Source organism: Eretmochelys imbricata, chromosome 6, assembly GCF_965152235.1.
Source record: "Eretmochelys imbricata isolate rEreImb1 chromosome 6, rEreImb1.hap1, whole genome shotgun sequence".
NCBI classification, from domain to species: domain Eukaryota; kingdom Metazoa; phylum Chordata; order Testudines; family Cheloniidae; genus Eretmochelys; species Eretmochelys imbricata.
The window spans coordinates 10,713,483-10,741,024 of record NC_135577.1 but is presented as its reverse complement, the minus strand read 5'-3'; the positions used below and the strand labels follow the sequence as shown (position 1 = coordinate 10,741,024).

At 57.3% G+C, this 27,542-nt stretch overlaps 1 protein-coding gene across 1 annotated transcript; it reads right to left on the bottom strand.

Annotated features, from left to right (window-relative positions):
* Positions 1-8,356: 8,356 nt before the first annotated feature.
* On the bottom strand, positions 8,357-21,857 carry SLC43A1 (solute carrier family 43 member 1). The gene is made up of 14 exons (XM_077820800.1): positions 21,731-21,857; positions 21,099-21,275; positions 19,653-19,836; positions 19,242-19,297; positions 18,557-18,633; positions 16,185-16,609; positions 15,743-15,921; positions 12,964-13,110; positions 11,399-11,434; positions 10,764-10,902; positions 10,263-10,404; positions 9,989-10,062; positions 9,435-9,558; positions 8,357-8,551 (listed from the first exon to the last, which is right to left on the bottom strand). The coding sequence occupies exons 2-14, from the start codon at positions 21,250-21,252 to the stop codon at positions 8,357-8,359; spliced, it is 1,932 nt and encodes a 643-aa protein (XP_077676926.1). The 5' UTR covers positions 21,253-21,275; positions 21,731-21,857.
* Positions 21,858-27,542: the final 5,685 nt, after the last annotated feature.

The following is a 27,542-nucleotide window of genomic DNA, read 5'->3' as shown; positions in this document are numbered from 1 at the left end:
GGTCCCTCCCGACAAGCAGCATGGTGCTGCCACTGCCAGGTGGATGGCCCTGCTCTGGCCACTTGGGCTGCGCCTGAGGCTGCCGGGTGAGACCCCTCCACACCTTCCCCAACTGGTGTCGGCGCTCCCCAGGGCTGCAGAATGGCGGCCCCCTGTGCCCATGGGAAGGTGGCCCACACAGGATGGGCAGCATGGTCTGTCTGGTCATGGTGCTGCAGCACCACCGGCTTGGCATGCGCCTGCTGGCACCCACAGCTTCACCCATGGATTGAATGGGCACCAGCCAAGCCTCTGCCCCCGCCCTGCCCGGCTGATGTTGTGGGTGGAGATCTCACTGGGCAGCCAGCCACTCATGGGCCATTGCTCCGCTCCCCTGCTCCCGCTGCCCCCAAGGTGGTCTCCTCTGCCCCCGGGCAACTGGCTCTGTGCCCCACCCCCAATGGGCTTTGTGTGCAACTGCCCTGGGAAGAACTGGGACGGGATCCTGGCATCTCGGCACATGAAATAACCTCAGTGAGAGATAATGGTGAGAAAGGTCGTATAACACAAGGGGTCACTGTGGGGGCAGCCACCCCTAGTGTGGGGGCACAAGGCCTAGTGAAACCCTACCAGTGGGAGAAGAGTGGTGTCTAGTGGTTACAGCAGGAGGAGGGGCTGGGAGCCAGGATTCCTGGGTTCTATCATTAGCTCTGGGGTGGGGGGGTTGTGGGGTCTAGTGAACAGAGCAGGAGTGGGCCTGGGAGTCAGAGTCCTGAGTTCTATTCCTGGTTCTGGCACTGACATGCTATCTGGCCTTGGGTAAGTCACTTCTCCTTTCTGGGCCTCAGTTTCCCCATCTGGCCCATGAGGAGATCAATACTTACCCACCCCACAGGTAGGACGGGGAGGCTCCTTTCATGGGTATTTCCCAAGTGCCCTTTGTGTCACCTGCCCTCCCTGCGGGTGAGTGCATTAAACCCAGCAGTGGAGCAGGCTTTGCCCTGGAGCCCATCTTTTAATGGCAAACTCGGATCTCACCCCGGGCTTATTTCCTTGAAGCAGTGCGGAAAGGGGAGCAGAGCATTCCCTTCTTGCCCCTGTGGTTGGGGAAGCAGCCAAAGAGTTAGTAGGGCCTGGCTTTCCCTCTTGCCTCTGCCCTTTTCCTGCCCAGCGTATAGGAGCACCCGCCCCCATCTGATGGAAGTCTACCTGCTGCATCTCCCTGCCATCCGTTGGCATGAACTGAGATGGCAGCCACCAGCGTGGCGCTGGGCCAGAGGAAAGACGTGAGACAAGAACATCAAAGAAAGAAAGAGAAAAAGAAACTCTGCGTTTATTAACATAAATGGCCTTTAGACTCAGCCCTAGCCGATAAATCATATTTCCCTTTTCCCCTCTCTAGCCTGTTCCAGCCCCAGAGGTCAAAGTCCTTTGTCATTAACAAATTAGCCACATGACCCTCCCATTACTCCCTTTCGACAAATGGGGAGACTGAGGAACAGAGCAGGGAAGGGACTTGCCCAGGGTCACCCAAAAGGTCAGAGCCAGGAATAGAACCCAGGAGTCCTGGCCCCCAGCCCAGTGCTTTAATCTTCTTCAGTGTATCACATCCTTGCACCTGGATGTGATACATACTCTTCTGGCAATGGGCAAGCCCCTCCCCCCCCCTTTTTTTTTTTTTTTTTAATTTAGTATGTATGGGAGGATTTGGTACCAGGCAGGAGTGGGGTCTGGGATTGCCATGGGCACAGGGCGAGGTGGTCTCAAGGCTAGGGTGACCAGATGTTCTGTTTTTAAAGGGACAGTCCCATATTTAGGCCCTCCTGCAGGCGTCCCAATTTTTTCTTAAAAAGGGGCAAATTGTCCCATATTTTCTGTCTCCCCCCCATCAGTACTGGCAGGTCCGGCTGCTGGTCAGATCGCTGCTCGCCAGCCACCCGCCCACCAGTGGAGGGGGGGAATCAGTGGCCGCTGATGTGGGTGGGTGTGCAAGGCTGGTTGGCGGGGTGAAGATGCAGCATGCGGGGCTGGCCACTCCCCCTGCTGGTCCGTCAGCACAGCCCCCACTGCGTGCTGGCTTTGGGCCTGCAGGGCCCCAACCCCTGTCCCGCTTCCAGCTGGCGCTAACTGCACACTGCAAACTGCCGTGGCTGGTGAGTGTGGGCAGGAGCCAGGCAGTGGCCAGTTACGGGTTGCCTCTGCTGCCCACCCATTGGCCCTTTACGTGCTCCCCCTTTCGCTGTCCTCTCCCTGCTTTGCCCCTTCACCCCCCCAGCCCCGCTGCTCCTCCATATCCCCTTGGTGGGGCACGTCCCACTTCCAGCGCTGTGTGGTGCTCCCCCCTCGGTTGGAGCACTCAGCTCACTAGCAGCTGGGCCAGCAGGCTCCTTCCTGCCTTAAAGATAAGAAGGTAAATAGCAAGAATCCAACTACGCAGTATTTCTTTTTAACAGGAGCTCAGTCAACTTGATGTTAATTTGAATGTTTGTACTGTATAGTTCTGATTGATTACTGTTGAACTCACTTGAATATTAGTAATTTTTTCAGGTGTCCCATATTCAGCATAGGGAAATATGCTGAAACCCTACTAAGGACTGACTGTTCGGGTCACTGGCTGAGGGCACGGCCTGCATTATCTCACTGAATTCTCCTTTGATTTTTGAAAAAAAGAAAAGCGAAGGAAATTCTCCCCTCCTTCCCCCCAGGCAAAACACCTGCTGTTAACCCCAAACTTCCTGCAGGGTTCGGCTGCTCTGACCAGGGCACCATCCAGCCTTGCTTTGCATTGCATGAGAGAGAGCATGAGAGTATGTGAGAGAGAGAGCCCTGCCCCACCCCCCCGCCACACATGGCATCAGCAGCTGGGCCCTGCGTAGGGGAAGAAAGGGGCCAGGGACCCCACACAGTGTGTACAGGCTAATACGTGACTGACCCCAGCACCAGCCCTGCTGGAGCTGGCTCCTACGGAGACACATGAGGGCACCAGTGTGTGGTGGCACGGGGGAGGGCAGGCGGGGGCTGGACCCACCAGAGTCGGCAGGAGATGGGCACTAGGGCACAGGGGCTGGGATTTCCCCACAGAGCTTGGAGAGACAGAGCCTGGAGGCTGCACCCTGACACAGACCCCTGTAGTTGGAGCCTCACCTCCTCTTCCACTCATAGGTGCCCCCCAGCCATTAGCCCCTCTACCCACCCCATTCCAGGAATCTCAGCTCATGAGGGAGCCCCCTCCCAGGAGCCTTGCTCCCCCCACTCTGCTCCTTCCCTTACCCTGCCTGCTGGCAAGCCTCACCCTCAGCCAGTGCGTCCATCATCCTTGCCGGCGGGTCCCTGGCACTGAGAGACGCAGCCCATCGAGCGGCAGAGTGGGATCCAAATGCCATGCCTATCGTGACTGGGAGCACACTGTGCTGCCAAGGTATTGAGGGGACAGCAACAGGGGACAGTCCCCCTAAATACAAACCCAGCTCTGGGCAATCATGTGGGTCTGGGCTTCAGCTCCACTAAGAAGAGGATGGGGCAATAACATCCATGTCACTGATACTGCAGTCCGAAGGACCCCCCACAACCCTTTCCAGGGGCAAATGCAAATGCAGCCACCTCTCGGGGGGGAGGCGCAGCAGCTGTTATTAACACCACAGCAGAAGCATTTAGGCAAAGAAACAGACCAAAGCGCTGCCGAAATGAAACTCCATGGCGCAGTGAGGGGAAGCAGAAGATAAATACAGGGCTGGAGTTGCGGGGACGGGGGAGCGAGGAAATGCCCCTGTGCTTTTGGAAAGTAAACAGGCTCTTCTGTTATTGCACCTAAGCCAGGCCTCATTTGTCAGTCTCATCTGAAAGCTAGAACCTAAAACAGCACCGAGCCCCTTAATGCCACATTGGGGTCAGCACTGACTGTGTGGGGAGAGCACCCCCTATCTAGTCCCCCACTTCCTGCAGCACAGTGCCCCCGAGTGCTGCGCTGGGGCATTGGAGGCTGCACTGACTGTGAGGCGAGATGAAGCCCTACAGAGCCCATACCCTGCTCTTTGTAGAATGGCATGCCCAGTACTCCAGTGGGGCATTGGGGCCAGTCTGGAGTGGGAGGGAAGAGTGCCCCCTACTGAGCCCCGTGACAAATATAGGAATTTTTGTCATATTTGTATGACTCAATGCGTGCCTCAATTTCTCTTAGTGCTCCATGCGGCTGGCTATACACGGAGTGTAAAGCACAGGAGACCCGAAGCGTCTGGCATGTGTAACTGCATGGGGTGATCTGAAGGACTCAATAAGGGCAGACTGGCACTAATGCCAATCACTGGCAGAGCCTACAGAGACAATGGCAACCCCAATGACCACCACCAAAGAGCCGCGATTGCCAGTTGTTTCGCTGCGCACACCGTCCCCAGCAAGTGAAGCTGAATGCCTCCCTACAGAGGCAGCTGAACATGTCAGCGCAGCCCAGTACCATCCGGAGCAGAGCAGTAGCAGGAACCTGCAGTGAATATTGGCCTCCCAGAGTCACTGGTGCTCTCCCCTGGGACCAAGACGAAGCCAGGAAGCCCAGGATGGTTCCTAGAGCAGCATGGCTCTAAGGAGCCCTGGCATAGACCAGGCTGAGCTCTGTCTCACCCTTTGCCTCTCCCTGCTGACCTCAGGCTTCCCCATGCGTGGGGCCAGGTGACTAATAACCCTGGAGATGGCAGCCTGGGATCACTGCAGATAAGTGTAGAGGCGTGCTGGTCACTGGCCAGGCGTCTGGCTCAACTGGACATGCTGAGCGCAGTTTGCGGGGTGAAGGAGGAGGGCTGGAGCCAGAGGCTTGGTCTTGGAGGTGTTGAAGCCACATGGCCTGTCCTGGTGCAAAGGTGTGACCCTTTGGGGGTCTGGCGTGCTTAAAGGAGTCTTCCCAAGGGAGGGCTTCCAGGGAAGGCATAGCATAGAACCTGTAGATCCGTGACACCCCCCCCTTGCTCCCTACAGCACAGCACCCCCTAGCACCACGCTGGGGCATAGAAGCCAGCACTGACTGAGGGGACAGCACCTCCCACCACAGTACTAACCAGACCCAACCCTGTTCTGACTGGGTGATCACAGGGTGTCATGAGGCTGCAGCGAGTGGTGCGGCCAATCACCATGGAGGACACGGAGCCCAGCCAACTGGAGCAGAGCCCAGGGCCATCTAGCCCAGTTTCCCATCTCCAATAGTGGCTGGAACCAGCGGCTGCCCTGGAAAGTGTAAAGAATCCCATAGGATCCGATGTGGGATAATCTGCCCACCCCACACACACATTAGGTCTCATCATCATCACTAGTAATCAGAGATTGGCTTAAACCTCACAGCCGGAGCTCTAATATCCCTGCCCCAACGCAGGCAGCATTCACTAAAACTCAGCCTAATCTTGTTACTCACAGAAATGGCCAGTCCCTTTTTGGAGCCCTGCTGTTGGCCTCACTGCAATCTTGTGGCAGGCAGTTCCCCTGGCTAATGGTCTCTTGTATAAAATAAGACTTTCCACTCTTGGGGTGGGAATTTGCCCCCTTTCCACATCTCCAACTGTCCCCTTGTATCAGGAGACAAGGAAAGCAGCAGCTCCAGCTCTCCCTTTGGTATTCTATAGACTTCCATCCCGTCTGCGCCCACATCCCTTCTAAGGTAACAATCCCCCATTTCTTCACTCTCTCATCGTTGGAGCATGTTTCCAGGCCCTTGGATCATTGTCACCCTTCCTTGAACCCCACAAGATCTGCACCATCCTTCTGGGGATGAGGCGACTTGTGCAGCGCATGGTGTCCAGAGGAGACTGCGCCATCCACTGATAGGAAAGCACTATAATATCCTCACTATTATTCACCATCTCGTTCCTTTAGCATCCTCACAGCTTTGCTGCTCCGACCGTGGCTGCACATTGAGCAGAGCTCTCCACTGATCTGTCTGCAATGACACCCAGGCCCTTTTCTGAGCTGCAACAATTATTTCAGACCCGTCAGGTGGGACGTGGGGTTCAAATTCTTCCATCTCCTTGCATTGAGCAGACACTGAATTCCAGCTCCCGGCATGTCGCCCGTTCCTGTCCCTCTGGGCTCCCTCGCTACGTCTTGACTGACCTCACGCTCTGGGTGTGCTCTCCGCTGCAGCTGCTGCCGCTTTGCCACTAACCTTCTCTGCCAGCACTCTAAGCGCTTAGACATGGGAACCGGTGCAGAGCCAGCAGACCTGGCATTAACCCGCTGCCAGGATGATCTTGCTCTCCGATTCCTGCCTCTTGGCCCGTTTTTGATCTGGGCCCTGTTCCTTAGATGCCACCTCCCGAGGGGCCTTGTCCTGAGATTCCTGGAAGCCCCAAGAGAGATGGGATATCACTGGGGTGGGGCCCAGATCCTCTAGACACAATCACCACCAGGCCTCATATTTGCCTTTTTATTTCCTCTGAAACATATGAGCAGAACAATAAATTAAATCCCCCCCCGGCTGTGGAGCACCAGCGATGGGGGAGGAGAGAGACAGTGGGGCTTACAGAGAGGAGGGGGGCAGGGGCCCATTCCCACCTCTTCCTGGCCAACCCCTTTGCTGGCCCCCGGGAAGGGAGTGCAGCACCACAGAGAATGGATGCAACGCCTCCATGGATGTCACTGGAAGGTGGCCAACTGTGGTTGCTCCCCAGCGCTGCCCGGAATGACAGAGATAGCCTGTGATTTCAAGCACCTCCTTTCAGTACTGCCAACCCAGCGCCTGCACCCATCCCCCGAGAAGGCCGCAGCCAGACTCAGAACCCACTGTTGGATCTGATCCACCCTTAGTACTATTTGTGGACATGGACGTTTGCTCTCTCCCAAATAAGAGATGAATAGGAGTACCTGAGAAATATGCACCCGGCAGCCACTCACCCCAGACACCTCCCAGGGACTGGTTCTGCTGGGGTGGGGTGGGATCCACAGCCACCATACACAGCAAGATAGCTTATAAAATAGGGGAGGGGAAACTTGATCAACACTCCAGTGTCAGGAGACAAGAGTGTGTCTATAACAAAAGGAAACTTGATCAACATCCCAGAGTTAGCAGATAGAGGGTATCTTGGTGTGGAGTGGCCTGAGAAGGGAGGGGAAACTTAATCAGCACCCTGCATTGGCAGATAGAGGATGTCCTAGAAGAAACAGAAAGCTTTATTGACACCCCAGCATTGGCAGACAGGGGACATCCTAGAAGAGAACATAAGAGTGGCCATACAGGGTCAGACCAAAGGTCCATCTAGCCCCGTATCCTGTCTTCTGACAGCGGCCAGTGCCAGGTGCCCCAGAGGGAATGAACAGAATAGGTAACCATCAAGTGATTCATCTCCTGCTGCCCTAGGGTGACCAGATGAAATGAAGAAAACATCGGGACACATGGGGAAAGCAAAAAAAAAAAAAAAAAAGCGGCCGGAGTTGATGAAGCGAAAAAAAAACGCCAGAGCGGCCAAAGCCGCAATATCAGGACAAATGGCGTCCCCACCGTGCATCGGTCGGAATGCGGGACAAAGACCTAAACATCGGGACAGTCCCTGTGCTGCCCATTCCCAGCTTCTGGTAAGCAGAGGCTAGCAACACCATCCCTACCCATTCTGACTAATAGCCATTGATGGACCTACCCTCCATGAATTTATCTAGTTCTTTTTTTATTAACCCTGTTAAGTCTTGGCCTTCACAACATCCTCTGGCAGAGTTCCAGCAGGCTGACTGTGTGTTGTGTGGAGAAATACTTCCTTTCATTTGTTTTAAAAGAAACTTTATCAACAACCCAGTGTGAGCCAATGAGGGACATCCTAGCAGGGTGAGGAAACTTTTTGACCCCTCCATGTTAGCAGATAGGCGAAGGCTCAGTCAGGCAGGGCAGAGAGGGGGAAGTTGTGATTCAAACCCAGGACCTGGCAGCTACACAGTTTCCCCATCTATAACATGGGGGGAGGAGGGGAATTCTGATACTCTCCCATCAGTTTGACAGATGAAAGTGGCTAGGTAAGTGCTAGAAATTATTATCCTGAATGCCCTGATCCAGCACCCCTTTCCATGGGGCAGATATTTATGGGAAGGCGCGTCCTGATTTGGGGCTTAGGAGTGCACCCCGATCTTTGGTTAGCTATTTACAGCCATAGAGCTTTATAAAGTTCACTGCAAAAATATATAGATCTCTCTCTCTCTCTCTCTCTCTCGATATATATAAAAAAACTATTAGAAATTCGACGCAGCTCGGCTATTTCCATGGCTCCCGCGTATTGAAACCTACAAGTGTTTCTTTTTCCTGCTCTTAGTGTCTCATCCCATCTGTTCGGCAATCGTCTGATGAGCGGATCTGGCATTTTGTTCTATGTCACCCACGCTCTCCCCCCCGCCCCCCCCCCCCGTTCTCCAGCCCCCCCTATGCCTCAGTGTCATCAGCGCTCAGCATGCCATTGAGGGCCACGCCATCCTGGAGTTTGACTTGGGCACTCTCAGCCAGGTCCGGGATCTCTCCGAGCGTCGTCTGGTCCCGGAGCAGGGTGCGCCGGAAGTAGCAGAGGTAGAGAGGCAGCAGAAAGCCCAGGAGAGAGAAGATCAGGAGGCCAAAATTGACCTGCGGGGAGGAGGGGGGGGTGCAAAGCAAGTGGGAGAGATTTGGAGGGGGGGAAAAAATCAGTGATTTCATCTCACAGCTGAGCTACCCACTCAGTGATTCAGCCACCAAAATATGTTCCTTCTCCACCCCCTATTAACTGCACGGCATGCTGGGAAAGGGGCCCGCTCCACAGCCCTGCACTCCTCCCCTGGGGGGAGGCAAGACCTTTTTAGTGCCAACTGGGCAGCTTTGCCAATCTGGACACAGGCACCTGCCCCACCAGGGACTGTCCCACTCCAAGCCAGCCAGGCGCAGGGGCCAGCACTCCCTAGAGGGCAAAGACTCTGGGTCTTACCCCCCAAGCCAGTCAGTGACCCCATCCTGGGGTCAGATCAGAGCCAGTGCCTCGTAGAAGGGAAAGGCCCTATGTCCCATTCCCCTCTTCCCTGAGCCATCCTGTTCCTTCCACACAGTATACCAAAAGATGCTCCTTTTCTCCAAGGGCAGGGAGGTCCCTGTGGCCCCTTCCAGGATGGTAGGAGGAGCCTGGGTCTAGCCCCACCCCTCACCTCTCCAGTGTCAGCTAATGCATTCAACTGGGGCAAATGGCAACCTCTGGTCTAACGGGGCCAGGTGCTCCACAGAGCCCCCTGCCCAGCCAGGGGAAAGGGCACCAGATCCAACCACCCGCCCCAGCCTCCCTCACCCCTTGGTGGATCAGCCCCAGAGCAGGGCAGAGTCTAAGCCCTTGGGGGTGGGGTCAGGAACTGGTATTGCCCTGCCCCCTTGCCGTATGCTAGCTCCATGGGGTGGGGGTGGGGGCGGGGGCTCCCCAGCCTGAGGCCTGTGGGAAGGGGATCCCAGGACAGGGTTGGCCCCGGGTCATGGCCCTCTCACTTACCCAGAAGGGGTCGCCGGCCAAGGGCCCCACCACAACCATGAAGAGTGGCTGCTGCAGCAGAGCAAAGACAGCGCTGATCAGCGACTGCAGGCCAGTTAGAGTGCCAAAGTGACTGGACGGGAACCTGCAACCACAGGCCAAGCGGCCAATGAGGGCTCTGCCCACCTGGCGCTCCTTCCGGGTAACCAAAGTCCTAGGAGTGAGGCCCCCTTGATTAGTGACCCCCAAAACTCTCCCCTTGGCCCCAGCAGACAGGAGAACGAGAGGAATCAAGGGGGCAACCCCCCATCTCCCCTCCCGCCTGCCCCACATCCCAGCTGGTTTGTATCCCTCCCCCCATATATTTGGCCATCAAGAACGACTAACCCACACCGAACTCCATCAACCTTAGCCAGCTGGGCTTGGACCCCCAGGAAGATTAAGGAGGGAGGGAGACGGGGTCCCCAGCTACTGGGTCATGCCCCTGTGGGCATCCCCGGCCAGTGCTCCAGGACTGGGTGTGGCGGGGCATGCAGGAAGGTCGGGGTGGAGCGGGGGGGGGGGGGGCGACTCACACAGCCGCGTAGAGACCCCCGCAGGCGGAGTGGAAAAAGCCTCGCACCATGGTGTGAAGGACAAAGGTCAAAAACTGCAGAGAGAGAGAGAGATGGGGGCATCAGAACGGGGGATCAGCAGCAGACAATGACCATTGGGCCTGGGGCACAATGGGAAAGGTCAGGAGACTCAGTGCGGCACCAGCTCTGGCGGGCCATGGGGTGGGAGGGAGCAGGCCAGGGGCGGCACCTGCCTGGGGCACCATGGGGGAGCAGGGCAGAGTGCCAGCGGTACCTGCAGAGGTAGGTTGTTGATGAGGCAGGTGACCCCAAAGCCCCCCAGCAGCAGGTTGGTGAAGGTGAAGGCCCGGATGGCGTTGGTGAGCTTCTGGATCTTGCGGTAACGGGGCCTAGCAGGTGGCTTCTCAGCCCTGGCGCTGGGAACGGCAGGGGAAGAGTCACCAGCCAGCCCAGCGGGGTCAGCGCCCTGGGGCATGAGCACCAGGATTCACACACACACACACACACACACACACACACACCCGTCCCCCCAGCAGGGTCCATGACCCGGGGCACCAGTGTGAGGATTCACCCCCCAGCTTCCTCAGCAGAGTCCATGCCCCCGGGCATGAGCGCCAGGATTCACCCCCCAGCACCCCCACTAAGGTCTGCGCCCTGGGGCACCAGCATTTGCACCCCCAGGCCCCCAAGCTGGGTCTGCACCCCGAGGGACTAGTGCCAGGATTCACACTCCCAGCCCCTCAGCAGGGTCCATGCTCCGGGCACACACTCTCACCCAGCTGCTGCGGTGGCACCCATGCCCAGCGGCCCGTCCACACAGTCCTTCATGCGCCAGTCCATCACGTAGCCGATGAAGGGGCAGGTGACGAGGCAGAGCAGCTGCATGACCCCGAAGACGGAGGCGTAGAACCCAACTGTCCATCAGGGAGACTGTGAGAACCCGGTGCCCAGGCCCCGCCCCCAACCCCACTGCCACGGAGACTCCCAGGCCCTGTCCCCACGCCCATCAGAGCGGAGACCCCTGTGCCCAGTCCCCACCCCTAGTCCCTGATCAGGGAGGAGACCCTTATGCCCATGTCCTTCCCCATCAGGGGGAGAACACCACACCCAGACCCCATCCTTCTGCCCTATAGGGGAGAACCCTGCCTGCAGGCTCCGCCCACACAATCACCTGGGGAGGGCATCAGTGCATCGGCCACCCCATGTGGGAGACCCCACTTCCACTTTTTGCCCCACTGGGGACTGGGGCTCCCCAGTCTCTTGGCAGCTCCATAAATTGCCAGAGCTGGGGCCAGGGACAGGACTCTGGGATGCTCCACAGCACTGCCTCTCTCTCCACCCCGGCCTGGCTAGCAAGGCTGGAAGGGCAGGGGGCAGGGCTGGCCTTGGCTACCCCCCAGCCGCTCCTACCTGTGTCCTCGGCCTGCTCCATCCGCTCCTCCGGCACTAGAGTCAACGAGGGGGAGAGACACAGACAGGGGATAAAGGGCCTGGAGAGAAGGTCCCCTCCCTCATCCTAGCTTATGTCCCTCCAACATCTTCTCCTCCCCACACCCATACCCAGCTCCTCCTGCTGGCCTCTGCCTCCCCCTCCTACCCCAACTCCCCACACACACAGCTCCCTCTGTGCTCTATGTCCTCCTGTGATGAAGTGATGATTTTCTGAGATATTTTTATGCATGACTCAGTTTCCCTCTGTATTTTGCCTTGCTACTTGTGGGCACAAAAGGATTAAAAGAGGTTCTGGGGGCAGGAGGTGTTGGGTCCCATAACAGGCTGGGGCCTGGCTCCACATCGATCGAGGGTCTGTAAAGCCAGTGGGAGCCCCAGCGATCCCTGGGATCCTCCTGCAGGTGGATGGACGAACTCAGCCCTTGGACAACAAACTGAGCGCCAGCTGGGCTGAGAGTTAGGGCAGGTTTGTGCTGAAAATCACATTGGCACGAAGAGTGGATGTGTCTGTGGCCAGAAGCCTGGCTTGCGCGGCCTCACTGAACAGAGCTCCCGGTGGAGCCCAGAGGCAGGGAGGCCGCGTGACTGGCCCTTAAGGAAGAGTGGGGCCCCCTGTGGGGCTCCTCCAAGGGACAGGGGAAACGTCAGGGCACAGTACGCACCCTGTGGGTCCATGAGAGCAGGCCCCCACCTAACGCCTCCACCTGGCCTATGTCCCCTTGTGACCAAGTGGAAATTTTGTACTATGTTTATGAGCCCTATGCATGCCACAGTTTCCCTGTGCTTTGATTGCTCTGCACAGGAGTACAAAGGATTAACCAGCTGTTCTTGGGGCAGAGCAAGAACCATGAGGTGTGTGTGCGTCCCGTGGCTGGCTGGGGTGGTACAAAGGGTAGGCAAAGGACTGGCGAAAACCAACCCACATCAATGGAGAATCCAGCAAGAGAGCGAGAACCCCAATGACCGGGCTGTTCACCCCAGCAGCCACCAGCCAGGAGGAGGGAGATATTCCCCTGGCCCTCAGATGGGAAGCAGCGCAAAGGCCCCAGCGGGAGAACAAAGGGGAAAGGAGGCTGGTGGCCAGGCCTCGGGGCTGACAAGGAGCCAGATGGAGATCGAGGCCATAACAGCTTGGCTGGCTAACTGCACCGGCGCTGGCCAGGCTGGACTATAGCTCAACCTTTGCCTCTCTGTGATAACCCAAGGCCTTTCCGATGCCATGGGGCAGGCGGGGTAATATGCTGTTCCCCCGTGCCTGGGAAGGCTGCTGCTGTCGCTGCAGATATCACTGACAGTACAGCGCCCCGAAGGGCACAAACCTCCCGCAGGGGACTGGCTCAGCTGGATTCGCTGCAGGGAGCCACGGAGACAGACAGGGCTTGCTGGGGCCCTAGAGGCCATGGGCCTGCCCCTGTGGAACTAGGTGGGGCCTTGGGGGCCAAGGACTGGTGAGAGGTTGGGCATGGAGCAGAGCAGAGCCTGTGGATCCATGACACCCCACCCCACCCCTCTGCTCCCCTCACCGTCTTGGCCGCCGCCTGTCACCTGGAACTCCAGCATCTTGTTCATCGCTGCCATGTAGAAGATGACGCGCAGCTGGGTCATGCCCATGGTGATCAGGCTCCACAGGAAGATGGGGGAGCAGACACTGCGGCGGAAGGGGATCAAGGCTGCAGGTGGGGGTGGGGGCAGGGGCAGGGAGAAGGCAAGGAGGAGATGTCACTGTCTGCCCCAGACAACCCCCACATCTCCTCCACCAGACATGATAGTACCCACCATCAGAGACACCATCACCGCCAACAGCCTCAGCCAGAGCCATCCCCACACTCCCCTCACCGCAATTCCCGTCCCCCCGACAGCCTCACCCAGAGTCATCGCTACGCTCCCCTGACCGCAGCCCCCATCCCCCCGACAGCCTCTACCAGAGTCATCCCCACATTACCCTCCCCCACTGCAGCCCCCATCCCCCCCAACAGCCTCAGCCAGAGTCATTCCCATGCTCTCCCCACCGCAGCCCCCATCACCCCCCTACAAACAGACAGGGGTGTCTGTCACAGCCCACCTCTTCTCTCGTATGTGGGAAAGGTGAATCTCAACACTGCTGGATTCTTGGCTTCTACTCCCAGCTCTGTGAGAGGGAGGAGTGGGGTCTAGTTACAGGGTGGAAGTCAGGACTCCTGGTTGTAGCCCAGCTTTGGTAGGTCAGTGGGATTTAGTGGTTGTGGGGGGGGAGGGTGTTGTTGGAGCCAGGACTCCTGGGTTCTCTCCAACCTTGAGCCCAGTCTAGCAGCTGCGCAGAAGGCTGGCCGCGTGGGTGACTGCATGCTCCGTTTCCCCTGTGGGTTAGGGCCGCCCCAGATCCCGCAGGCAGAACCCAGCGCAACTTATCGGCGTCTGGCATATGGCCAGGGAAGGTCAGGCTCCCCGATCCCTCCAGCAGGTGGAGCCAGACACCCAGGCAGCGCCCCTTGGCCTGCAGAGTCACTGCCTGATGCAGGAGGTACCTGGCCTTGCGCGGAGCAGCTGCCCGGCCATAAATTGGCAGGTTGGGGGCATAGCTGGCACCACCCACACACAGCTTGGGGAAGCCCCACGCACACACCACCTGCTGCCCCAGGCTGCACCTCCCAGCCTGGGAGACCCCCTGCAGCACCCAGCCTGTTAGAGCTTGGCACCTCCCAGCCTGGGAGAGTCCTGCACCTCCCTACGGTCCCCTGTACCCCCAGCCTAGGAGAGCCCTGCACTACAACCCCTGCACCCTCCAGCCTGGGAGAGCCCCCACCGCCCTGCACCCCCGACCTGGGAGAGCCCTGCACTCAGTACTGGGTTTACAATGGAGCCGGGCCCATGCTCAGAAGGGGCCCTGGCCTGCTCCATTTGCACTGTGCCCCGAGACCCCACTGGCTCCCTGCCCACCACTTGCTCATTTCAGCCTGCCCACTGGCTGGCCGAGGGCTCCTCTCCATCCTCATCCCCAGCCCCCTGCTTCTCTCTGCCCCCGGCTGGCCTCCAGTGCATCTCTGGCTCCGAGCAGTCTCTGCTTCCCACCACCTGTGGGGCCCCGCATGTCTCCCCACAGCTGAGCCGCCTGGGACTGGTGCAAAAGCCTGACCAGTCTCAGGTCTCAGCCGGTGTGGGGGGACGACAGTGGTGGGGAGAGGGGGTCTGGCAGGCCTCTCCAGGCAAGTGGGTCCTCAGGGAGCCCAGCCGGGGCAGGCCCTGTTTGGCTGATCGCGCCACTCCCAAGGGGCCAGAGCGATTCCCGGACCTGGGACCAGCTCTGGCTGAGCTGACAGTTCAGCCTGGCAGACAGTCACCTCCCAGCAGGGCCGGTGAGCGCGGCCAGAAGGCAGGGCGTGGGGGAGTGGGTCTCTCTCTGTGGCGGTGCTGGGCTGTAAGGGGGCAGGGAAGATGTGTGTGTTGGGGCACTAGGAGTGGGGGTTCTACGGGGGGTGCAGGGCACTTGTGATGGGGTTCTGGGCAGGGGTGGTGTTGTGCAAGGCGCTGTGCATTTATGGAGGGGTGGAGAGGGCACTGGGCATAGTGGATCCAGGGGAGCCCTGGCCATAGGGAGTCGGGAAGTGTTGGTTGGGGGGGCTGTGTGGCACAGCATGGGCCCGCCCCACGAGGAAAAGGGGTATGCTGGCAGCACAGGGCCAGGCAGGCCACTGTGCGCCTGGCAACTGCTGGTTTGTAAATAGTGCCCTCGCACTGGGCTGGGCGGAGCAGGGCCGCCCCTGCCATGCCATGTCCCATTGCTGGCCTTGCTCTAGGGACTGACCTCCCCGCGCCATGCTCCATTGCCTTCATGGGGACCTACAGATATGTTTGGTGCTGGGCCCACAAAAGGTTAATCTGGCCCTGCCTGCACTGCACCCCCATGCAATCCTAGCCTGGGAGAGCCCTGCAACTCCCTACAGTTTCCTGTAGCCGCAGCCTGGGAGAGCCCCGCACCCCCCCACACCCCCCAGCCTGACAGAACCCCTTCACACACACTGCTCCCCCGTGGAGGTGTCAGACTCTCAGACACTCTTGGGTGGCCCTGTCATACTGCCGTCCTCAGGAAGCGCTGCCTCCCACCTTGGCAAAGCCCTTCCCCCTTAACACCTTGAACCTCCCCCCCACACACTCTGGGGAAGCCCAGCAGCCCCCAAACCCTGCCCACCCAGGGTGCACACAGCCCAGCAGGGAGCACTGCAGCAGGACTTCCCTCACCCAGAGATCCTGCCCTCTGCAAGGTACCCTGAGATCTGCCCCCATGGGTGCTGGGGCCACCCCAGGCTGGGTCCAGCTGGCACTCACACTCGGCAGGCATCGTGGCCCCATGGCACAGGTCCTGCGTGGATGGGCAAAGCTCCTTGCCCTCCTGCGGGCACAGCCCCTTCTGGCTCAGGCGCTGCCCCACGGTGGTGACATGGGTGTAGAACCGATCGCCTGTCACCCTGTGATCCAGTGCCAGCCCGCTCAGCTTGATCTTCTTCCTGACCCAGGAAAGGGGGGGTGAGAGGAGAACCAGCGCCCCCTGCTGGGGGAGACCTACCACTGCCCCCCATTGCACCCCCTGCTGCCGGAGACCGGCCACTGTCCCCATAGCGCCGCCTGCTAGGGGACACCTGCCACTGACACCTGGTAGGAGAAGCTGAAGCTGGAGTAGCCGGGAGCTCCCCCCACAGCCAGTGCCCCCGCCCTGCTCCCTACAGCGCCCCCTGCTGGGAAAGGCTGGAGCTCCCCCACCCTCACTCACGTGTAGTTCGCCTCCTCGGGTGCCGGGAAGGACTCCTTGGGCCAGTTGACCAGGCAGTTGAGGAAGATGAGGCAGGCCAGGCCTGACCAGGTCAGCATAATGGCAATGAAGGAGACGCCAGCGTCGTAGATCAGCTGGGAACAGGGGAGCAGGAGGTTAGGGGGGCGGATGTGGACAGGGAGGATCTGGCTGGCCTCTTGGGCAGGGGTCACCCCGATACCCCTGATTTCTCCCCACGTAACCCAGGGGTGCTGATAGCTCTCTGTGAGCCCCCCAGTCCAGCAGCCCAGGCCACCCACTGCTCTAGGGCAGGAAGAGGGGGTTGAACCTGCCTTGACTGCGGGGAAGGTGACGGCCGAGGAGGCGTAGGAGCCAATCATCAGCGCCATGAAGGTGGAGCGCAGGTTCCCAAACATGTTGGGCAGCTGGGGAGGACACAGAGCAGAGAGGTTAGTGGGGGGAGAGGCACGGGGGGGTGGGGGACAGCTCCCTCCCCCTCCAGCCCATGGACACCACTTCTCCCTGCTGCAGGCCCCTCCCCGGGCCCGGCTCAGGCCCACTTGCCCTGAGGGGCCCAGCTCTCCTCAGGCCTGGGGTAGCCGTTTCCCTTTGACCCCCGCTGAGGGGGGTGTCTCACTAGGGGAGCAGCGGGTGGGGGAAGGGGAGAGGAGACCTGGATTCCCCCTGGGGAGGGATCCTAGATACAGGGTTAGGGTGCCATGGGGGAGGGTTAGGGCTGGATCCCAACTCTGGACAGTGTCGGGGCCCCATGGGGGAGGGGATCAGGGCTGTTCTTCCCGTCCCACAGATACAGCTGCAAGCAGCAGGGCACCTTGGTTTAGTAAACAGGCCAGCACGTGGTTGGGGCCCTAGCCCAGCTCCAACACGTGCCCTGCCTCCCATCCCCTCAGCAAGGGGGTGTGCCCCACGATCCTGCCCTCCTATTGGCTGCCCAGCTACCTGCCCAGGTCACGTGACTGCTGGCAGGTGTGGGGGGGGGGGGCTGTGCCTGTGCCAAGATGCAACATGACCCCACAGGGGTGGGGAGTGTGTAACCCCTCATATGCTGGATGGAGAGATTCCCCTCCCCTGACCCAGGCAGTGCCCCACGCCAGAGGCTGCAGCACTGCCCACTCTGCTTTGCCCTGCCCATATAGAGCAGTTCCTATCCCTTTGCCAAGGTCACCTGGCAGCCCGGCCTTGAGGGCTCGCTGGCACCCAATGCTGGCACACTTCCCCGCTCAGAGTGCTGCATGCAGCGTGTGCCCAAGCCCCAGGTCAGACCCCATCACAGAGAGGGCAGTGTGCGGGCTCACGCTGGCAGCTGGCATGTGGATATGGCCCCCAAGAACACCCCAGACCAGTTCCACCAACTGGGGACCCAGCCCCGCCCCAATGGAAACCCTGCAGCGACATTCCCGCCAACCGGCCTTCTCTGTGTGCCCAGAACCGCAGTGCCCAGCTGCGCACCCCCCAGAAACCAACACAGACAGGAGCATTCCGCATGGGGCGAACACAGCCCCAGCTGCCACCTGACCCAAGCGGGCGCACAAGGCCCTCCTGTGCCAGGCTCAGAGCTTGGCCCTGTCCCCACCCCACAGGGCAACCAGCCCCAACCAGCCATGCTGGGTGCCGGGCCAGTGCCCCTGCCCCACCGGACAAGCCAACGGTTGGGCCCATGCAGAGGAAGCCAGGAGGCAGATGGCTCAGAGCCTGGCCCAGAGCGATGGGAGCCGTGGACATGGAAGGCAGGCGAGTGGCACATCAGCCCGAAGCAATGAGGGGAGAGCATGCTGAGCCTGGGAGACGGCGAGAGACAGCACAGAGCCCCCTCCAGTGAGCACGACGTTTCGCACTCCCCCCCACACACACACACACTGGGGACCCAGGCTGGGCCCCACCCTGAAAGCTGGGTGCTTCGCCACGCTCCTGAACCAAACCTCACATGGGGCAGGAGTGGCTGAGTGAGCTGTGACGCCTCCATTCTTGGGCACAGGCCTCCTCAGCGGGGCAGGGCACAGCACAGCAGGGAGTCGTGGAGACCCAAAAACAGGCAGGGGAGCTAGTCACTCCCCTGCCATGTGACTCCAGGCCAGGGTCCTGTCATGCCACCTGCCTCCTCGGTACTCAGCTGTGGGGTTCAGGCCCCCACAGCAAGACCTGGGAGGAGACCAGGGCACTGACCCCTGTGGGCATCAAAGGGGGAGCCTTGGGACCAAAGATATTTTGTGCCCCTGGGGAGGGCTGGCATGCTACCTCTTCCTCCCCTCTGCTCCCCCCAGCCAGCCTTCCCAAGGGGCTCAGCACTCCCTCCTGCCCCACAGGGACAAGCACAGCCCCTCTTCCCAGGGGGGCACAGATCCCACACTCACCGTCAGCGAGGTGAATGTCAGGCAGATACCCCCGAAGCCATTCAGGGACAGGCCGAGGAAAATCAGTGGGGAGAGAACTGGGGGAGAGAGAGACGGGGAGAGTAGATGAGTCTGAGCTGGAGAACTTGAAAGACGGGAGAGCAGAGGAGCACAGGGCTGGGGGAGGGACAGCTCAGTGGTTTGAGCATTGGCCTGCTAAACCCAGGGTTGTGAGTTCAATCCCTGAGGGGGCCATTCAGGGATCTGGGGCAAAAATTGGGGACTGGTCCTGCTTTGAGCAGGGGGTTGGAATAGATGACCTCCTGAGGTCCCTTCCAACCCTATGATTCTATGACGGGAGAGCGGAGGAGTGTGGGGCTGGGGATTTGGGGAGAAAGGAGAGCAGGGCTAGTGTTTGGGGGGGACAGGAGAGCAGAGGAGCGTGGGGCCGAGGATTTGGGGAGATGGGAGAGCAGAGGGGCACAGAGCTGGGTGTTTGGGGCATGGCAGAGCAGAGGAGCACAGGGCTGGGGTATTGGGAGACTGGGGAGCAGAGGAGCGCAGGGCTGGGAGACTAGGGGACGGCAGAAAGCAAGATAAGCAGTGGAGATGGGGGAACTGTGTCAGTGGAGATATGGATCGGCTTCAGGAAACAGGTTGGGGAGACATAGGGGTGGGGAGCTGTGGGAAGGGGCCCTCACCTCACCTGGGGGGTTGTAGGCAGCCAGGGCCATCACAGCACAGGAGACAGCAAAGCTGAAACTACAGGGACACAGGGTAGTAATCAGCATCCCCTATGGCCCTTCCCCAACCCTGGGATCCCTCCATCCCCATGGCCATCTCCCACAGTGCCCCCAACCTTGAGATCTAGCCACCCTAAGCATATCCCTGAGGCCCCCCCCCCCGACAGGACCAAGCCTCCCCCATGGGCACCTCCTGCACCCCCCACCTTGGGACATCCCCAGTAGACACCTCCCCCTCCATTTACCTTGTCCCAGCCACTTCTCCCATCTTAGGACCCAGCCCTGTTTCCTCAGGGCCACAGCTCCCAATCCATGGGCCCCGCTTCCACACAACCCCCACCCAGGGGGTTCCTGACCCCCAGACTCCCCCGCACCTGCCGAGGAGGCGGAGGGGCCGGGGCCCCAGACGGTCCATGAGCACCCCCAGGGGCAGGGTGGCAGCGCTCAGCAGGAAGGACCCGATGGTGAAGCCCAGGTTCAGCATCTCCTCCTGCTCCACGCAGCTAGGCCAGTGGTTGGGGGGCAGCTCCAGAGCCGAGCCGTTGGTTCCGTTTTCACCTGGGGACATTTGCAGTGTCAGACCAGCCCCACCCACTCACCCTGACCCCCCTTGCCCCAGGGCCGTACCCACCTCTCACTCCATGACTGAGGCAGGGGCCCCTGGCGGAAGCTATTTGGGGGGGAGCACAGAGTCTCGTCAGGGAGCAAGAAGGCTCATGCGGGGCAGGAAAGCTCTCAGTGGGGGAACAGGAGGCAAGAGGTTTCATGAGATTTAAGCAGAACTCTCAATGGGGGCAACAGAGTCTCTATGAGGGTTGAGGGGGCCCTATGGGGGATAAGGGGAAAAGGGGGAGCAGGGGGCTGTCAGGGGGAGGGTCAGGGTTCCCATGGGGAAACAGGAGGCAAGGGGGGATGGGAGGGGCAGGGGTTCCCATGCAGGGAGCAGGATCCCATTGCGGGCAGGAGTGAAGTAGAGGTGTCCCTGCGGGTCTCCAGCCTCCCAGCCCTGGCTCAGGAATGCTGTACGGCATCACGCCTGGCAGGGTCTGTGACAAGCGCCGGTCTTGCTGTCACCCTGTCCACAAGCATGCTGCAGCCCCATGGGGTGAATGTCAGGGGGGCCAAGGCAGGATGTGTCCCTGCACAGCCTGGAACAGGGCAGACATGTACATCAGTGCCCAGGGCCCACTGAGGGGGGCCTGGCCTGGCCTGGCCCTAAGCAGCTGGGGTCAGTGGGAGGAGCCAGAGGCATGGTGCCTGTCAATCCCCCACAGGTCCGTCTGTGCCTCCCCGGGCTGTGTCTGGCTGGCTGTGCCTCGTGCCAGGCAGAGGACCCAGACCCTGTCAGATCCATCCAGCCCGCCGGGTCTGCCCGTCCGCCCGCCTGCCTGCAATGAAGGGCCAGAACCAGCCCGGCTGATCTGGGGAGGAACCCAGCTATGTGGGGCCTCTGGCAGGGACTGAGCCCCAGCCATGCCCCAAACACACCCACATTCCCCCATCTTCCTGTGGCTCCTCCCACCCCATCTCAGCTCTGCCCCATCTCATCTCAGGCTCTACCCGTCCCCTGCTTGGCCACACCTGTCCACATCTCAGCTCCTCCTCGGATTGCCCACTCCCACTGCTTCCCTTTGCCCTCCATTCCTCATATCATCCCCCACTCCTCTGCTGATTGGCCCCTCCCATTTTATTGTTGTCCTTCCTTTTTCATGTTTGGCCCCTCCCACTTTCTCTTTGACCTTCCTCTCTCCTCTCCAGCTTGGTCCCTCGCACTCTCTCACTCAACCCCACTCACTTTCCCTGGGCCCCTCCCCTCTCACCTGTGCACATGTGGGAGTAGAAGCCCTCATGCTTGAGCATGATGAGCAGGGAGCCCCAGCCCAGCAGCACGGCGGAGAAGAAGAGGTTCTCCAGTACGGCGGTGCATGCCATCCACCAGCGCCGATGGTACGCCTGCTGCAGAGTCAGCGCCATCCTGGCTCCACTGGGGCCACAGGCTGAGGACACAGAATGACTGGCTCATTCTTTGCCCCTCCCGTCCCCTGCTTGCCCCCTCCCACTTTCTCTCCTTGCCCCTCCCCTCTCTAAATAAATGGTAAAGCATAGGAGGGGGGTGCTGCAGAGATCTGGTCTTATTTAACCTCTGCCGTACCTGTCTGGAAGAGGGAGTAAACAGCACAGTATCCATCTGTCAAAGAGACTTACCTGGCCTGTAGTGTCTGAGCCCCTCAATGCCCCTCAATGCCTCAACGCACAGACAGGCCAATTATCCATTTTGTACAGATGGGGAAAACAGAGGTACAGAAAAGCCAAGTGACCTGCCCACGTCTGTGGCAGAGCAAGGAACTGAACCTAGGTCTACTCAGTCCCAGGCTAGCATCCTAACCACTGGGCCATCCTTCCTCCTATTGAAAGTAACAGATGCTATGAGCCAGGCCAGGGAAATACCCACCAGGGCTGGGAGAGCTAGTCCACCTGGGCAGGAAATGGAGACTGGCTGTTTTTCTAGATCTGCTCTAGCTCAGCAGTGTTTGCAGGGTCGTTGTAGCTGTGCTGGTCTCTGTAGAGCTGGAAAACTGGACAGAAGTTGGTCCAATGAGCGGGGTTACCTCACCTACCTGGTCTCTCTCTTTCAAACACAGACTCGGTCAAGGCAGCTGGAGGTCAGACGAGCGGTTCACAGTGGGCCGGTCTGGCCTTGGGATCTGTGACTCTCAAATACCAACACGGGATTTCACATGGGAAAGCCAGTGCTTGATTTGTAACGAAAGAGTTGCCAGGCTCAAGCAATTGTTTTGCTTTCTTAACGGACACAGCAAACTCAGAGGTGTGGGGGCTATGATCTTCCAAGCCCAGCAATGTGGGGGCTATGATCTGCCAAGCTCTGAGGTGCCGGGGCTGAGCCCTGGCATAAATTAAGCACTGGGGAAAGCGGCAGCCAATCCAGTTGGAACAACCCGATCCCAAAGCCAGGCGCCCCCCCACCGGGGCTGAGGGCAGAGACTTTGAAAGAGACCAAGGTGGGGGAGTGGGGCAGCGCTCCCCGAAATGAGGCACAAGTTTGGAAGCTGGAGTGAAGAGGCCGGAGCAACATGGGGCTGGAAACCACGCCATCCCAGCCAGGCTTGCCCTTGGCCTGGTGCTGGGGCTGATCCTACACGGGGCTCATTTCCAAGGGGAGACAAAATGTTCGGAACTCTGTTGAGTTTGCAAATCTCCAAAGGTGGGATGAGAGAACATTAAGAAAGAGGAATTTAGGTGGGAAAATGGCTTCAAAGGGGAATAGCCCCCTGGGGGAAGAGCCAGGAGCCCTGTCGCTCCCTTACAGGGGGATGGATCCAGCCAAAGATTTGTTCCCTGGGGGAAGATCAGCCCCTAGACCAACCCGTGTACCTGAGGGGCTTGCCCTGCCCCTGGGCTGTCCCACAACCCCCTGGCGGGAGTGGAGGTGCTAGGCCTTCCCCAGCTGCCAGGATTCTCATGTCAGGCTTCTCTGGCAGCACTCTGGGGTACCCCCATCGCAGGGGTCTCCTCTCCAATGCCCCTGTATCCCTCCAACATCCCAGCTCTGTAATCGACTCAAGCATCCTCTTCAGCATGGCTCCCCGCCACCCTCCGTGAGTCCCCCTCACCTTCTCTTCCTGTTCCAGCACAGCCAGCCACATGGCCCTACCCCTCCCCAAAAATAGCCCAGAGTCAATACAGGGCTGGGCTGGGCCCGGCCTGGCTGACCTGCCACGTGGACCGCACAACGATCGCTTTGCCCCAGTCACACACGTGTGACACACTCCAGTCCCCTTGGCCCAGCTGGCCCCCTCCCCAGCCACCACCTCCCCTCACACCGCTCCCCCTTGGCACCTCCCACCCAAACTTACCCTCCTGAAGAAAGGGGTCGGGGCTGGGGGGGGGCCCAGCTCGGTGATCCCGGTGCAGGGAGAGGTTGAGCAAACTCTCCCTCTGCCTCAAGCCACTGGCTAAGCGGGTTGTTTTTTTTGCCTGCTGTTTGCTAACAGCTGGGGTTACAAACGGCTCCGGAGTTGAAGAGCGCTTGTGTGTGTCTAGCAGTGCAGGAAGTGAAAAGAGCATGTGCCTGTCTGCTTTATAAGGGCATCAACTCTGCATATGTGTTTGAGAAAGAGAGAGCAAGAGCCAGGAGATGGATAAGAAGAATAAGGAAATATGAAGGAGCTAAAAAGGCAAAGAACAAAATAAAGAGGGAATTGAAAAATGAATAAAAGAATGAATGAGTTAAAGAAAGACTGAAGGAATGAAAGAACTAATGAGCAAAGAAAGAGTGAATTAAAGAAAGACCAAATTAAAAAAAGAACAGGCAAAAAATGAATTGAAGGAGGAAAGAAAGAATCAGTGAAAGAATTAAAGAAGGAATGAAAGGCAGAAGAAATGAAAGAACAAACTAGAGAAGGAAAGAAAGAGTGAGTTACAAAAAGAATGAATTAAAGAAAGAACAAAACGTGAAAAAAAGAATGAACTGAAGGAAAGAATGTATGAGTGAAAAAATTAATTAAAGAAAAAAACAGCAACGAAGAACAAATTGAAGGAGGAAAGACAGAATGAGCGAAAGCATTAAAGAATGAATGAAAGAAGAAATGAAAGAACAAACTAAAGAAGGAAAGAATGGGTGAAAAAGAATGAATTCAAGAAAAAACAAGCAAAAATGAATTGGAGGAAATTCAGTGTTGATAAATGCAAAGTAATGCACACAGAAAACATAACCCCAATTCTACATACAAAATGATGGGGTCTAAATTAGTTGTTACCACTCAAGGAAGACCTTGGAGTCATCATGGTAGTTCTCTGAAAATATCTGCTCCATGTGAACTGGCAGTAAAAAAAGCGAACCGTGTTAGGAACTATTAGGAAAGGGATCGATAATAAGACAGAAAATATCATAATGCCACTATGTAAATCCATGGTAAGCCCACACCTTGAACACTGCCTGCAGCTCTGGTCGCCCCATCTCAAAAAAAATGCATGAGAATTGGAAAAGGTGCAGAGAAGGGCAACAAAAATGATTGAGGGTCTGGAACAGCTGGCACCTGAGGAGAGATTAAAAAGACTGGGACAGTTCAGCTTGGAAAAGAGGTGACTAAGGGGTGACATGACAGAGGTCTATGGAATCAGGACTGACGTGGAGAAAGCGAATGAGGACGTGTTATTTACCCCTTCATGTAACAGGAGAACCAAGGGTCACCCAACGAAATGAATAGGCAGTAGGTTTACAACAAATGGAAGTACTTTTTTCATACAACGCACAATCAACCTGTGAAAGTCATTGCCAGGCGATGTTCGGAAGGCCAAAACTACAACTGGGTTCAAAAAAGAATTAGGTAAGTTCCTGGAGGACAGGCCCATCAATGGCTATTGTCCAAGATGGTCAAGGGTTCAACCCCATGTTCTGAATGCGCCTAAATATCCAACTGCCAGAAGCTGGGACTGAACAACAGGGGATGGATCACTTGATAATTTCCCTGTTCTGTTCATTCCCTCTGACACACCTGGCACTGGACACTGTTGGACAACAGGACACTGGGGTAGATGGGCCATTGGTCTGACCCACTCTGGCCATTCTTATGTTCTTGTGAAAGAATTAAAGAATAGACAAAAGATAGAAGAAACAAAATACAGAATGAACTAAAGAAGGAAAGAAAAATGAGTGAAAAAAAATGTTAGAAAGAACAAAGGAATGAAGGAAAGAACTAAAGAAGGAAAGAAAAAACAAGTGAAAGATGGAATAAATGAAAGAAAGAAGGATTAAGGAAAGAAAACAGGAAAAAAATGAATGAGAAAAAGAATTAAAGAATGAACTATAGAAATAAAAGAATGCATTAGAGAAGGAAAGAAAAATTAAAAGGGGAAAGAAAGAAGAAAAGAATGAAAGAGTGACAGAAAGGAAAGAATGAACTGATAAAAGGTGTGGGAGAGGAAGGAAAGTCATGCCTGACAAATCTAATTGCCTTCTGTGATGAGATAACTGGTTCTGTGGATGAAGGGAAAGCAGTGGACGTGTTATTCCTTGACTTTAGCAAAGCTTTTGACACGGTCTCCCACAGTATTCTTGTCAGCAAGTTAAAGAAGTATGGGCTGGATGGATGCACTACAAGGTGGGTAGAAAGTTGTCTAGATTGTCAGGCTCAACGGGTAATGATCAATGGCTCCATGTCTAGTTGGCAGCCGGTATCTAGTGGAGTGCCCCAAGGGTCGGTCCTGGGGCCGGTTTTGTTCAATATCTTCATTAATGATCTGGAGGATGGTGTGGATTGCACCCTCAGCAAGTTTGCGGATGACACTAAACTGGGAGGAGTGGTAGATACGCTAGAGGGTAGGGATAGGATACAGAGGGACCTAGACAGATTAGAGGATTGGGCCAAAAGAAATCTGATGAGGTTCAACAAGGACAAGTGCAGAGTCCTGCACCTAGGACGGAAGAATCCAATGCACCGCTACAGACTAGGGACCGAATGGCTAGGCAGCAGTTCTGCAGAGAAGGACCTAGGGGTGACAGTGGACGAGAAGCTGGATATGAGTCAACAGTATGCCCTTGTTGCCAAGAAGGCCAATGGCATTTTAGGATGTATAAGTAGGGGCATTGCCAGCAGATCGAGGGATGTGATTGTTCCCCTCTACTCGACATTGGTGAGGCCTCATCTGAAGTACTGTGTCCAGTTTTGGGCCCCACACTACAAGAAGGATGTGGAAAAATTGGAGAGAGTCCTGCGGAGGGCAACAAAAATGATTAGGGGTCTGGAACACATGACTTATGAGGAGAGGCTGAGGGAACTGGGTTTGTTTAGTCTACAGAAGAGAAGAATGAGGGGGGATTTGATAGCTGCTTTTAACTACCTGAAAGGTGGATCCAAAGAGGATGGCTCTAGAGTATTCTCAGTGATAGCAGATGACAGGACAAGGAGTAATGGTCTCAAGTTGCAGTGGGGGGAGATTTAGGTTGGATATTAGGAAAAACTTTTTCACTAGGAGGGTGGTGAAACACTGGAATGCGTTACCTGGGGAGGTGGTGGAATCCCCTTCCTTAGAAGTTTTTAAGATCAGGCTTGACAAAGCCCTGGCTGGGATGATTTAGTTGGGGATTGGTCCTGCTCTGGGCAGGGGGTTGGACTAGATGACCTCCAGAGGTCCCTTCCAACTCTGATATTCTATGATTCTATGAGTGGATAGAGGAGAGAGACTGGGAGATAGCAGAGGGAGAAGGATGTGGGGAAGAACAGAGTGGAGATTTCCAAATGGGACAGAAGAGAAGAAAGTGAGGCAGGGAGAACAGAGGAAAAGACCAGGTTGGCTGGAGCATATACTGGGAGCACGCAGATCTCACCAGTGGGGGTCACCCTTGGGAAACACCAGGATCACATTTGTGCAGGGCGTGTCTCACCCTTTCCTTTATGTCTCCCACAGGTCTCTGGTGCAGTTGGAGCCCTTCCCCCTCCCAGTTTCTCATTGGCCAGTGACCAGCCTTTAGCTGCTGTGATGAGTCCAGTTGCACTAACACAACCTACAACTCAACCTTTAACTCCCTGGGTGCCACCCACAGGTGCCCCCTCCCCTGGCCGGCCTAAGTGTTTGTGCTGCATGTGCACATTCATATGTGTGTATAGTTGTGCCTGTGGTTGTGTGTACAGATGGTTGTGCGTACAGATGGTTGTGCATGAAGAGTGGGTATACATATAGTTGTGCACAGTGGGTGGTTGTACATAGTGTAAACATGCATATGTGGCTGTGTGTGTGAGGTTGTGCATGTGCGGCTGTGCCTGGTGTGGTTATGATAGCATGTATGTAGCTGTGCAAGGTGTGTGTCTGTCCCTGTGTGGTTGTGCATGGGGTGATTATGGTTGTGTGTGACACTGCATGGTGTGTGATTGCATGTGTGGTTGTGCATGGTGTATGTTTGTCCCTGTGTCATTGTGTGACGTGGATCCACAAGATCAGTGCTACACCCCCAGCTTTGGAACAGTCTCTTGGAGGAATCCTTCAGTGTGCCAGACCCCCAAAGGGTCTCACCTTCCTTCAGGGCAGGCCGTCGGGCCTCACTGCCTCCTGTGACTGACTCTCCTGGCCTCACCCCATGAGCTCAATTCAGTGGGCCCAGCTGGGACAGACTCCCGGCACAGCCTTATCTGCTCTTAATGCCCCTCAATAAGTATTTGCAGTGAGGCTCAGTGTTGTCCAAACAGCCGGGTTCAGTACTCAGCTGTTGCAGAGCACAGGAAGGCCGTAGGTGAGCACAGAGAAAC

Coding starts and splice junctions, on each gene's coding strand:
- SLC43A1 (XM_077820800.1), bottom strand. CDS start 21,252: ATGGCGCTGACTCTGCAGCAGGCGTACCATCGGCGCTGGTGGATGGCA. Junction 19,298..19,652: donor CCCCTCCGCCTCCTCGGCAG/GTGCGGGGGAGT, acceptor GTGTCCCTGTAG/TTTCAGCTTTGCTGTCTCCT. Junction 18,634..19,241: donor GGCTGCCTACAACCCCCCAG/GTGAGGTGAGGG, acceptor TCTCTCCCCCAG/TTCTCTCCCCACTGATTTTC.